This window comes from Heterocephalus glaber, unplaced genomic scaffold (genome assembly GCF_053883595.1).
Source record: "Heterocephalus glaber isolate CG9 unplaced genomic scaffold, H.glaber_assembly_v1.0 deba00001788, whole genome shotgun sequence".
Lineage (NCBI taxonomy): Eukaryota > Metazoa > Chordata > Mammalia > Rodentia > Bathyergidae > Heterocephalus > Heterocephalus glaber.
The window spans coordinates 1,529,626-1,543,999 of record NW_028258471.1 but is presented as its reverse complement, the minus strand read 5'-3'; the positions used below and the strand labels follow the sequence as shown (position 1 = coordinate 1,543,999).

The following is a 14,374-nucleotide window of genomic DNA, read 5'->3' as shown; positions in this document are numbered from 1 at the left end:
TATTAATGTTACATTTTGCATTGACTTGTCCAAGGTTATCTAATCAGTGTCAGAGCCTTAAGTAAAGGGGAGGTGTAGACAGGATGATATTTATTTTTTATTTAAGCCAGTTTGGATTTGAGGAAGATGTAGATATGTGATTAATATTTTGCTAGAAGTACCTCCTGACCTTTACTCCTCCACCAATTTTTAATAAATAAAAAGGAAACTTGGTGAAATCAGTTTTAAAATTTGTAGTGTAATTATAAGCATGTACAGTCTTCTGCCTATTTTCCAACCTTATGCTCATCAAAAGTGAGTAAACATTCTAAAACAACAGTATTTTCTATCGTGCTAGATTTTATTGTGAGGCTTTTGGAGTTTGGGGAAGGGGCTTTTGTTTTGTATTTTTGCCTAAATCTTAGGAGAAATTTGGAAGTGAAAAGTTGATAGTGATTTAGTCTGCAAGTTCATTTCAGAGGGAGGATTTTAGAACATTGATATTGGAAAGGATAAAATTTTGATTTCTGAGGGGTTTTTTTTAGCCCTACAAACTAAATTCTACCTGCCCTAAAAAATTCATTAAAGAGGTTTTCAAACTGTTGTGATTTTTAATTCAAGTGGAAATATATTACTATAATATGTATTTTAAAGTATAAAGTTATAGAATTCTAAAGAAAAATGCCTTTTGGCTTCAGAAATAGGCTTACTGGATTATTAAAAAAAATTTTTTTTTTTTTGGAGACAATCTTGCTTTGTATTTCAGGCTGACCCTGAACTCACTGTGTAGCCCAGGCTGGCCTTTAACTCACGGCACTCCTCCTGCCTCAGCCTCCCGAGTGCTGGGATTACAGGTGTGCACCACCACACCTGCTGCCTATTTAAGTTTTTATATTAGAAATTTCAAAATTGTGCAAGGACCCGAGTTTGATCCCCGGTACCAAAAAAAAACAAACCCCAAAAAACAAACAAAATTGCCTCATTTGTAATCTCTGTATTAGACTAGAAAAAAACTGAACATTTTAATGACTTGTTGACCTTCTTAGTTATCTTTTAAGTTGGAGTTTAGTTGATAATTTAAGTGCAAAACAGCATGCATGACATGTCATTTTCATATTAAAAAGTAACATTTGGTGGCACACACCTGTAATCCTAGCCTTCTGGAGGCTGAAGCAGGAGGATAGCAAGTTTGAGGATAGCCTGGGCAGTTAGCAACTTAGCAACATACTTTCTCAAAATAAAAAATGGCTGGGAATGTAGCTCAGTGGAGAGGCCCTGGGTTCAATTTCTGGTACTTGAAAGAAAAAAAAAGTTACTATTTGCAAAAAAGAGTCTGGACCGACACACATCAGACTATTAAATGCTGTCATCTTAATTACAGCAAGAAGAGGAAACAGTAGATACTGGAAAGTTGGCGGAGTTTTTGTTTGTTTGTTTTGTGGTTCCAGGGATTGAACTCAGGACCTTGCGCCTGTGAGACAGGTATGGCACTACTGAGCTAAATCTCCGGCCCTGAGGAGTTTTTTTATTTGTTTGTTTTTGCTTTTTTGAGACAAGGTCTCACTTTGTAGTTCAGGCTGGCTTTGAACTCACTGTGGAGCCCAGACTGGGGACATCCTCTTGCCTCAGCCTTCCCAGTGCTGGCATTACAGGTCTGTGCCACCATGCTTGGTTCAATTTTTGTGTTTTAAAGGACTTATGTTTCTGGGCTTAATTTATTCCAAAGATGATAAAAAAATGTTTTCTACTCATATTTGGAATTATTTACAAAAATTTTATTTTTTTTTTGCACTACTGGAGAAGATTGAACCTTAGGCCCTCACTGCATGCACTTTACAACACATTTTACAAAGACAGGACTTTCATTACTTGCTTGTATTGGTTATAACAACATTTGATTGGCCCCAGGTTATAGTCACTTGACATTAAATGAGAGTACTGCCTCTTTGTAAAGTGCTTTGAGAATAGTAGATCAAAGATCCCATCAAAGAACAAGCTTTTGTTGTAATTGTCTTCTTTGGACCAGAAATGATATTAATATATCTGTTTTTGTCAGTTAATAAGGAAAATTTCTCTGCAAGAATTTAAGAAGTGTAAGTTTATCTCCTCTAACTATAGCTCTACTCATTTTATTAACTATCTAACACTGGGACCAAGGAGAGGGAATATATTAAGAATTAAGAATTTTGTATAAAATAAATTTATTGAGTTATATTTTATATGCCATGTAGTTCACTTAATTCACTCATTTAAAGTGTGTAGTTCAGGCTGGGAGTGTAGCTCAGTGGTACAGCAGTTGCCTAGCATGTTCGTTCAAGGTCCTTGGTTTGAACCCTAGCACCCCCCCGCCCCCATCAAAAAGTATACAATTCACTAGTTTTGAGTAATACTTGTGGATATTGCAGCCATGATAACAGACAATTTTAGAACATTTCTTCACCTCAAAAAGAAGCCTCTCTACCCGCTTATCATTCACTCCCTGCCTCACCCCTCCTGTCTCCAGACAATCCATTCACCTACCTTTTGTGTCTTTCAATTACCCTATTCTGAACTTTAGTGTGAATGGAATGTAATATTATGTTGTCTTTTTACGATCTCATTTTTCACTTAGTGTACTGTTCTTAAAGTTCACCAGTGTTGAAAATATTGATACTTCATTCTTTTTATAGCTCAGTAATATTACATCAAATGGTATATCACATTTTTTAATCTGTTCATGAGTTGATGGGCATAATTGCCTCCTTTTGACGATTATGAATAATGTTGGCTATAAACATACATTTCTTTGTGGGCATATATATTTTCTTAACTCACAAATGTTGCTCAGGTTAATGAATAAGCTAGCTGGAAATACTTGTTACTAATGAGTGACTCTTAAAAACCCACTTGGTTATGAGTTTGCAAATATGTGTATGTATATATGTATTTAATATACTGTCATCACTTGTCAAGGCTGTACAGTAAGTTGTTGACATAGTGAATAAAACCTAGGTTCTTTGAAGTTTTATGTTTTTAAAAGGAATATATAGGTAAACATACATCATGTTAGGGTATGTGTGTGTGTGTGTCTGCCCATGTATTTTATCTCCATTTGAAGTATTTAAATTTTTACTTGGGAAATGTCAAAGAAGAAGTTTGTGATCAGTGTTTGTTAATAGTATTGTGAAATTATATTAAAGAAAATGATGCCGAGATTTTGACTCACTGCATTTTTTTAAACCTAAGTAAATTAATGAATTTACAAATAAAAAGCAATGACAAGTGGATATATAAATCATACAAGCGTGTTTATGTTTAGTGGTTTGTGCCTCCTGGGGAGCTGCCTTCTGCATCACAATCCTTAGGATGAGTTTTCCGTTTCTTTCCCAGTGAAGATGGAAGGGTTGGAGTATCTAGTACTCTTTCCTGATGTATATTATTGTTACTATATTAATATTATACTTTATAGTAAATAAATGAACCTCAATTTTTCTAGGAATTTCTAAGTAATATGGTATTTGGATATCTGAATTTCACAAATAGCTTACTCTTTCAAGGGCTTCTTAATTAGAAGACAGAATGTACTTTAACCCTTTTTTCTGTTTTTAATTTTTGTGGTGCTAGAGATTGAATCTGGGCCTTATATACACTAGGCAAATGCTCTACTACTGAGCCAAACTCCTAGCCCAACCTTTTCTTTTCCTTTTTGGGGGGTACCGGGGATCAAACTTGGGACCTTCCACTTGAGAGGCAGGTGGCAGAACCACTGAGCTAAATCCCCAGCCCCTTCAACCTTTTCTTGATTATTAAATGTTTATAGTATTATAAATACTCAGGATTTTGTTGCTTCGCTTATTAGATGGCCTCTTTTAAGAAGAGTTTTGTTCTTTCCCTTGTGAGCCTGATAAATACGATTTCTTCTAATACTCCCTGTGCTTGTTTGTAGTAACACTGTACTTCACTTCATCCCTCTGCTAATTTGCCCTTTACTCTTTTTTTGGTGGTCCTAGAGATTGCACCCAGGTTCTCACACTTTCTAGATTCATACTCTATCCTCCAACACACCCTTTAAATGTTCATAATGCATGTTGGGAACCCAGGTAACCTGACTTGTTAAAAATTGTGTGCAGATGCAGAGCTGAGTGTCCTATAATCCCAGTACTTCGGGGGCTGAGGTAGGAGAATTGTTAGTTTGGTTTTTTGTCTATAATTTTATTTACAATTCTGCCTGTTATTTTTGTTGTTATAATGAATGATAATGGTTATCTCAAAGAATATTTTGGAACAGATTTGCTTGAAAAACTCAGCATAAGCAAAAACTAAAGTGAGACAACAAATTTTTTGCAGAAGCCCAATGGAAATATTTGGATTCTTAAGAGACTATGATTTTATATTACATTCTTGTTGATAAGTAGGAATGGATGTTCAGGTGATATTGTTTATATTGTCTCATTACAAATACGTCATTTTCATTTGTCATATGTGTGGCAAAATACAGTACTTGCATGTTAACAAGTCGATGAATTTATTAGGCACCAACATAATGGGAATTTCCTATGTTTGTTTTTGGTGAACTGTTGAAAAATTATACTTCAGATTATATAACATTTATTTATGGTATTACTTTTCTTTCTAACAAAATGCATTCAGTTCATTATTTCACTAAAGAAAAATAAAAACTAAACCATAAAGAGAGTTGTTAAACTTAATTCTTTTTTTTTTTTTTTTTGGTACCAGGGATCGAACTTGGGTCTTTGCACTTGTACAGCAGACGTCGAAACCACTGAGCTAAATCCCCAGCCCTATTAAATTTAATTCTTAATGGCCTTTTATTTACTTGATTAAATTGACATCTCTATTATTTTGTTATGATTTACTGATTTAAGATTTGCAGGATTAAAAAGCAGCAAAGATTTTCTAGGATTATATATGATCTGATTATATTAATTTCTCATTAGTTGAATAAGGAATAGTTTTTTCTTCTCTTTCCTTAAAATTTTATCTTTTCTCACCTTTCAAATTAAATTTACTGAAAGGCTTAAAATAGGAATTGTATAAAGTGTTTTGTGTTGTTCAGTGCTTATGTGATGAGTACTGTGCTCTCTTGACTCAAAAATCAAGATTTAGGGCCTGGGGATTTAGCTCAGCGGTGCAAGCGCAAGGTCCCAAGTTTGATCCCCGGTACCAAAAAGAAAAAAAAAATAAATCAAGATTTAGTAGTTGTAAAGAACAAACTGAATTAGTCAGGAGTCACTTAATATGTATTAAAGGCATTGAAGTTGGATTTCATGAGTTTTAACAGGTCCCTGTTTACATTTTCTAAGTTATGGTGCATGTTATTTATTCCTTAAAATTTCAGACTTAATTTCATTAGTAGTACCCTTACTGAAGTATATGTATATTACACACACACACATATATATGTTGTCTCAAAGCATATAGAATTGTTTTGGCACAGTTTAAAATCATAGGAGAAATAACAGTGGTCAAGGAAAAACAGCTTACCAGAGCATAAATATTGAATAGTAATTATTAGTATAGGGCTTTTGTATTCTTAAATCATTTTTATCGGTTTTTTGTTTGAATTTTAGGGAGAAAAAAATAGTGGCTTTGATGTTCTCTACCATAATATGAAACATGGACAGATATCGACAAAAGAACTAGCGGATTTTGTAAGAGAAAGGTATGTAATTTTTATAAGTAATTTGTCTTAACAATTTATTATTAAAATCTTAGAATATAAGTAAATTGAAATATTTTAGTTGGATTTGGAATAAACAGGACTTTTAAAAGGCATTCTATAATTATATATTAAAGTAGTGTTTTTTTTAAATCATCTATGCACATGAGGACTGTATCATGGCTCAAAGTGGTATTGTCAAATGCTGGCTTGCAAATTACAGATCGACAATATTATTTACCTATTTTTCATTGTATGTGTTAGCAGAGTGATGCAGGAAAAAACTGAGAAATTCTATAGGATAAAATATTACCATTTCTTTAAATAAACATGTTGAAATAATTTGTAAAGATTGGTTTCTGAACTAGGTATGGTGGTACATGCCTGTAATCCTAGCACTGAGGAGGCTCAGCCAGGATGATTGAAAGTTGAAGTCCTGCCTGGGTAATTTAGCAAGACCTTGTTTCAAAATAAAAAAATAAAAAAGACTGAGAATATACCTCAATGGTAGACCACCTCTGGGTTTGGTTCACAGTAACCCCCTCCCCCCACAGTTTTCTGAACTCAGTTTAATTATGTTATTATCAAAACTTTTATTAAAATGTCTTAAGTAGGGCCAGGGATTTAGCTCAGTGGTTCTGGCACCTGCCTTGCAAGCTCAAGGCCCCAAGTTTGATCCCCGGTACCAAAAAAAAAAGTCTTAAGTGTATTTTGAAATCTTGTAAATTTATAAAGTGTGATTGTCTTTAAGTCTTTTAGAATATAAGTGAACTTGAAAACTGTAAGTTGATATATGATTCAAAATCAAAACTCAAAGCTACTATATACTACTTAATGTTTTTTGTGGCTAGCCATACTTGTAAAGTTTTTATATGAATACAATTAAAATCTTTACCTTGATAATATATTCTTTACCTTTAAATATAATATTCCATATGTTCATTTATTCATATATATACATATACATACAACAGGTGCTTATTTGGATTCTGGGTATGTGTAGTGGTAAAGACACAACTTTTCCCTTTATGGAGTTTATAGACTGGTAGGAATTGGGAAATAAGCATTATATAATCTAAGACCCATCTTCTGATTTTTCCATCTCTCCTGGAGTTGAGAGGGAGTCTAAAAGCTTTTAATGTTCTGGGTAAGGCTGTCCCCTTAGTGCCTACATCATCATTGGCAGGAGTAAAGGTAAGGCTCCAGAACTCTGCATCTCTTGGCATGCATCCAAACTTTTTATCTTCTAATACTACCATCACTGCCTGGAGACCTTCATGGCAGATGTCATTGTACCTTTTAGCTCTATTTATGCCAATCATGAGAAGTCCAGGACTCCTTTCTTTGCCCAGAATCGAGGCCTTATCTATTCATTCAACCGATAAGGACATCTTGAATGCTTCCAAGTCTTGACCATTATGAATAAGCCTGGTATGAGTATTTGTGTGCATTTTTTGGTGTGTTTATAAGTTTTGAACTTTTTGGGGTAAATAAGGAGTATAACTGCTAAGTTTTATAGAAAGAAGGCAGCAAACTGACTTCCCAAGTGGTTGTAGTACTTTGTATTATTTATAAGCAGTGAATGAGAGTTCTTGTTCCTCTGCATCCTTGTTTAACATTTGGTGTTGTCATTGTTTCAGATTTGCCCATTCTAATAGTTGTGAGGTGGTATCTGACTGATGTTTTAATTTGCATTTTCTTGATGACATATGATGTGGAGCATCTTTTTGCTTGCTTACTTGCCATCTGTGTATCTTCTTTGTTTTGTGGTGTTTATTAAGGTCTTTTGCTCATTTCCCAATTGAGTTGTTACTGTTCCTACTGTTGGCTGTGAAGAATTTTTTGTTTTGGGTAACAATCTTTCATCAGATGTGTCTTTTGCAGTTGCTTTTTTTCATTCTCTTGACAAAGAGCAGTTTTAAATTTTAATTACATTCAGTTTATCCATTATTTCTTTCTTGGATAGCCTTTGGTGTATCTAAAACATCATCGTACTCAAGGTCATTTAGGTTTTCTCTTAAGATATCTTTAGGAGTTTTGTAGTATTATGTTTACACTTAGGTCTACTGTACATTTTGAGTTAATTTTTGTGAAGGATGTAAGGTCTGTGCTAGACTTCTTTTGTATGTGAATGTTTAGTTGTTCCAGGACCATTTTTTGAGAAGACTATCTTTATCGTATTACATTTCCTCCTTTGTCAAAGGTCAGAGTACTGTATTTATGTGAGTCTGTTTCAGGGCTCCATGTTCTGTACTATGTATGACCAACTTGTCCATTTTTGGGGTTTGTTTTTTTTTTGCCAATAGTGTACTGTTATGATTTTGTTGCTTTATAGTAAATCTTGAAGTCGAGTCCTGTAAGTTTTACAACTTTGCTTTTCAATGTTGTGTGCTTCATTTCATTATTGTGTTCCTTGTTTTGAATCTTTCGCTATTTTCAACTTTTTGCCATTACAGGTAATAATTGCCTTGAATATTCTTGCATGTATATCTTGGTACATATACGCATTTATTTTGCGTATATACTTTGGAGCAGAATTATGAGGTCATAGGGTATGGATATCTTTAACTCTACTGAATAATACTAAAGACTTTTTATCTCTGAGAGTTCCAGTTCTGTGACCTTATCAACATTTGATATTATCAGTCTTTTAATTTTCATCACTCTGATAGTAATATCTCATTGTGATAGCAATTTGAAAATCTGATGAGTAATGAGGTTGAACATCTTTTCATATATTTATTGATCATTTACATTTTGTCTTTTATAAAAAGTGCCTCTTCATCTTTTGTACATTTTTGGTTTTGTAACTCTTTAAAAAAATAAATTATAGAATTCTTTATATATTCCAAGTAAAAATACTTTCCATTTACATGCTACAAATATTCTGTATTTCCCCCAAAATAAGACTTTCCTGGAAAACAATGAGCCTTGAAAACCAGACCTTAAAAATGCCAGCCCCAATCAGCCTATCCTTGCCTTATCTGCCATCATTATTCTCTTGCTCAGTGGCTACTCTGTGAAGCCAATGAGGCAAGGATAGGCTGCTTGGGGCTGGCATTTTTGAGCTCTGGTTTTCAAGGCTGATTATTTTCCAGGGAGGTCTTATTTTTAGGGAAAGAGGATGAATATATATGTATGTATGTATATGTATGTTTCTTTTCTATGCATATTGCAACCTGACAATTCTTGCTTATTCTGATAAGTTATCTGTAAAATCTTTCAGATTTTCTATGTGTACAATCAGTTGTGAATGACAGATTTTTTTTTTTCCAATTCTTGAGAACTTGTTTGGAGGTTCTAGCAGGGGAGTACAGCTTATCGTACTTGGCCTTAGAAACATTCCTCCTATATCAGGGCTGGTACTCCTCTTCCATAGGAGTGTGCAGCTTCAGCTTCAGGAGAGATGCACATGGTTTTTGTTTTTTTTTTTTTTGTTTTTTTTTGCAGAGATGCACATGTAATGGTGAGGCAGGAAGGGGACACCCACCTCACCAGACAGATCACCTGAATCAGTCCTGGTGATCAGTGGGGTGACAGGTGTTGCAGCCAGATCACCTTCACGTCTTTTTTTTTTCCCAATTTTTGGACCTTTTATTTCTCCTCCTTCCCCTCACCTTTCTCCTTACCTTCCTCCTCCTCTTTCTCTGCCTTTTCCCTTTTCTCTTCCTCCTTTGTTCTCTTTCTCTCTCCTCCACTTTTACTTCCTCCCCCTTTCTCTTCCTCTTCTTATTGAGCTGGTTGATACCTCCAGTATAATCCTGACTAGAAATAATGATGTTAGCATGCTTGTCTTGTTTTCAGTCTCATATCATATCCTTAAATATGGTATATTTATCATAGTTTTCTTCCTGGATTTTTTTTTTTTTTTGGTTTATTTTTTGAGACAGGGTCTCACTATGTCATTCAAGGTGGCCTTGAACTCACCATGTAGCTCAGACTGGCCTGGACCTCACAGTGATCCTCCTGCCTCAGCCTCCAAAGTGCTGGGATTATAGGCATGCACCACCATGCCTGCCTCCTGTTTTTTGAAGTTACAGAATTTCTGTTTTATATATTATTTTGCAGAGTTTTAAAAAAAATCATAAGTCATCTTGAATTTGGTCAAATACTTTTCGTGCACCTGTTAAGATGATACAATTTCCTTTTTTTCCCCCTTCTGCCTTACCCTTCCTGCTGGATCCCAAAACCCGGTCATTGTGAATTGCAATTTAAATATTAAATCAGCTTCCCCTTCTTGATACTGTATAAGAAGCCCAACTTGATGGAGATATTTTATCCTTTTTACATATTGATGGACACATTTGCTGCTGTCTTAGTTAGAATGTTTACATCTATGTTTGTGAGATTGGCCTGAAACTTTCTCTAACTGTCCTTGTTAGATTTTAGTATCAGCATTTGTTGGCTTCATAAAATGTGTTGCAGAATAGGCCATATTTTTGTGTCCTGGAAAAATGTGTGAAAGGTCATTCTTTTATTCCTTACATGTATCATAGAATTTACTGGTGAAGCCATCTGGGTTTGAAATTATCTTTTTAGGAATCCTTTAAATTACATATTCAATTTCTTTAATAGTTGCAGGACTATTCAGATTTTTAAATTCTATTTGCTGTTATATTTGTGTACTATTTTTTTCCATTTCATCTGAACTTTCAATTTTATTGGCAGAAAGTTATTCTTAAATATCCTTTTATGAACTCTCTTAATGTCTGAGGATTTGTACTGATGCCCCACTTCTCATTCCTGAAATTACTTGTTTTTTCTTTTTTTCATTATCAGTCTCACTTAGCATTCATTTTGTTGAAAAAGACTTTAGAAAGTGCCAACTATTGGTTTTGTTGATCCCCTCTTTTGTGTGTTTTCTGCTTTATAAACTACCATTCCTTATCATCTTTGACTCTGTTCAGTTTGCTATTTTTTTCTAACTTTTTGAGATGAATGCTTGTTTTAATGATCTTTGACTTTTTTCTTTTCTGATCTATTCATTTTAGTCTGTATATTTCTCTTAAGCGTTGATTTGGCTGCATCTCACCATTTTTGAGAAATAGGATTTTCATATTTAGTTTAAATATATGAAATTTGGGGCTGGGGATTTAGCTCAGTGGTTTCACCGCCTGCTGTGCAAGCGTAAGGACCCGAGTTCAATCCCCGGTACCAGAAAAAAAAAAAAATTGAAATTTAACTGCTTTTTTTTCCTTGTGCCTTGAGGTTATTTAGAAAGTACATTTTAAAATTTCTAAATGAATATTCATTTATTTTAGAAGTATATTTTTGGTATTGAGTTGAGGCATAGTTGCATTGTAGACACGAAATATACTGTGTAATTTCAGTGTTTTGAAATTTTTTGCTACAGGCTTATGGTCCAGAAAACAGTCAGTTCTGGTAAATACTCTTGTGTTTACCACAAAAAATAGGATTTTGCATTTGTAGGATATAGGGTTAAGTGTTATGGCAAGTTTACCAGTGTTGCTGTTTAATATATCCTTCATGATGTTTGTTTTTTTAAATCCTGGTTGCTTTTTCATTTACTGAAAGAATTGTATTGGGAATCACTCACTTTGTATATTTTGTATATTTATGTAGTTCTGTCCATTTTATATATATATATATATATATATATATATACTTGAAGCTAGTAGCTGGGTACAAATTCAGAAGTATTACATCTTCAAGTGAGTTGAACTTTTTATTATGAAGTGTCCTTTTTATGACTCCAACTTTTTTTTGCCTTGAAATCTACTTGGTTATTATAGCCTTAGCTGTAATAATAGCTGTAGCTCTGATTATGTCTTTGTGGTTTGGTTGTGTTTTCTTATTTTAAAGCTGTTTTAATAATCTTTGCCTTTGAATTTGGAGCATAATTTTTTTTTTTTTTTAAATTTTGTTTTTTAGTCAGGGTCTCACTATATAATTCAGTCTGGCCTTGTACTAGCTGTGTAGCCCAGGCTGGCCTTGAACTCATAGCAGTTCTCCTGCCTCAGCCTCTCAAGCTAGGATTACAGACACATGCCACCATGCCCAGAGCATTAGTGTATTTATATTCAGTATAATTGCTGATATAGTTGGGTGTAGGGAACAGGGAAAGGAAACATTACTAGGACCTCTGCATCAGGTCCTAGTCTTCTGTGAGCCATGACAGCACAAGGCAAATTAATTAATATATAGACAGAAATGAGACTTAGAGAAGAAGCTGAGCTTTGGCCTGATCCATGCTGCTCTGGGAAGCAAAGACCCCAGACCCCAAGCTTGCCACATCTTTACTCAACATGAGAAACAAAAGTAGCCCATGACTTAGAGGGCTGCAGAGATAATCCCAGAACAGTGAAGAACTATGCAGATGAAGATTTGGTTCCTCCCAGGATGTCTCCAGCTGGTATAATCCTGCCCTGGAGCATCACAGCACCACCTTTTGAGGTCTAGCTGTGAGGGAAAACAGAGCTATGTCTCAATATGCCATAGCTGGCCTGGAGGCGGGAAAACTAAGCCCTAATCATGATTTAATTATGAAATGATTTTTCCCCAGAATCATGTAGAATTGCTCCCAACAGTTGGGTTCAAATCTGCTATCCCTGAAGCTGGTAGACTTTTTATGTAAAAGTTCAAAAAGTAAATATTCACAGCCTTGTGGTTGAGATACAGTCTCTGTTGTACCTATTCAGGCCTGCTACTTTAGTCAAACACAGCCATAACCAATAAATCAATAAAGGAACATGGCTAGGATTACAGGTGTGCACCTCCAGGCCTGGCACTATTAATATTTTTTTGTTAGAGAGTTTCTTTTTGTGGGGATTAGATTGGGAAATAGTTTGGAGATGAGCTAAGTTTGGATATTCTGAGTTTGAGATGATTCAGATATCTTAAGTTATGCTTGGGGCAGATACATATTGAACAAATGTTTTCAAGCAAAAGCATAGAGATTTGGATTTGACATTAGAAGTTGAAAGTTGAACCTGTCAAAGTAAATAAAAATAAAAGGACAGTGGTAGTTATAGGATATTCTGCTATTAAGGGTAGCACATACTGAGAAGGGCTAAAGTAATTAAGAAAAAAGTAAAACTGAACATTTATAGGTCATGAGTCTATGGGATAATTTGTGGTTTTTAAAATTTGATATCTAATGATCTTGTGTTTTTTTTTTAAGCCTAAAATAAGTTTTTTAGTATGAAATGCTTGAATAAAATTTTAGACCTATTAACAAAATAAGTGGATCCCTGAAGTTTTAGGACCTCAGACTTGCTAATGATTCATATTTAGTTTCATGTAAATGATTATCCGTAGTCTCTTGTATAGAATATGCATCATAATGTTAAAGGTGAATAAAATGTTAAGTATACCAAGGAAGTTTTAAATAAAAATGACTTATCAGTGAATCAGTATACAGAGAGAGAAAGAGAGAATTCAAGAATCAGTACTTCCTGTTCATAATCCATTGGTACTAAAGATAAGAAATTGAGTGACTTCATTAAAAATTTTTTTATGATATAAAGAATTTAGGTTCTATACCAGACTAGTTTTTAAAAGTAAGTGTGTACAGGGCCGGCGATTTAGCTCAGTGGTTTTGTTGCTTGCTGCACAAGCACGAGGACCCGAGTTCAATCCCCGGTACTAAAAAAAAAAAAAAAAAAAAGTAAATGTGTACAAAAGGGATAGGCCAGAAATTTATGACTGTGTATCTACTGATTTTTTAAATATGTAATTTGAAGTGTATTTTTGTTTTTGCATTTTTAATTGTATTTTGATAACTTTGCTATGCTTTTAGTCATAAATAAATGATACCAAAATGTGGAAATTTGGTTCAACAGAGCAACAATAGAAGAGGCATATTCCAGGTCAATGACGAAACTAGCAAAATCTGCAAACAATTATTCACAACTTGGGTAAGTTAATTTCTTCCTCTTTTTCTATGTTCTGTCTTTTAGGCAAAGTTCGTGAATATGTTGTTTCGATCACAAATATAATAGTTTATAAATATAGTGATATACTGTTATATACACAGTTGTATATTGCTTAACAGTGGTGATATGTTCTGAGAAATGTTTAGTTGGCTGATTTTGTTTTTGTGCAAACAGTATAGGATGTACTTACACAGTCTAAGACAGCTACACTATCACTAAGTGTTGTTTATGGGACCAGTGATACATGTGGCGATACATGTTGTATATGAAGTTCATCATTGGCTGAAATGTCAGTGTGCATGCATAATTGTATTGTGTACTTATGTAAAATGTGTCTATTTTGATATGAATATATATTTCGACTTGCTAAAAACTAATTGAATTTGCTGAAAGATAATGAAACATTTTTTTCTACATGATTGTTCAGTAGTGTAAGTTTGAGATTATGTTTATACAAATTTGTTTTCTAGCTAAGATTTTGAAATAATTAGTCTTAAGATTTTTGCAGTCATAGTAAAAGATTTCTTCATATCTAGGGTTCTGATAAATTTATGAATCCCCTGAAATTTCATGTAAATTTTGTGTAGATGTTAGTTTATATTTGCAGTGAAGAGGGTCAGTACAGATTATCAGATTCACAGATGAGTCTGTGATTAAAGAAAAAGGCACGATTATTTTATATAAATTTTTTGTAGTGTTCGTTGCATGAGTTTAAATCAAAGTCTTCCTACTTTGTGGCCTGGACAAGGGGTGGTTAGACAAGGGGTAGTTGGTCCTCAATGCATTGGCTGTCCCTGAATATGTACCAACAGCCCACAAAGCTTAAAAGCCTTCTTGCAAC

General features: G+C 34.1%; 1 protein-coding gene across 10 annotated transcripts in view; it reads left to right on the top strand.

The window, feature by feature from the left end:
- Positions 1-14,374, top strand: part of Fcho2 (FCH and mu domain containing endocytic adaptor 2) — a 111,545-nt gene that overhangs the window by 9,138 nt on the left and 88,033 nt on the right. For 9 of the 10 annotated variants that reach the window (XM_087203159.1, XM_087203160.1, XM_087203155.1 and 6 more), the window contains 2 exons: positions 5,550-5,641; positions 13,441-13,515. In XM_087203159.1, coding sequence (XP_087059285.1) covers positions 5,589-5,641; positions 13,441-13,515 — 128 coding nt within the window. In that variant the 5' untranslated portion in view covers positions 5,550-5,588. Of the gene's footprint in view, positions 1-1,360; positions 1,462-5,549; positions 5,642-13,440; positions 13,516-14,374 lie in introns of all 10 variants that reach the window. The other variant, XM_087203158.1, reaches the window with a different exon arrangement.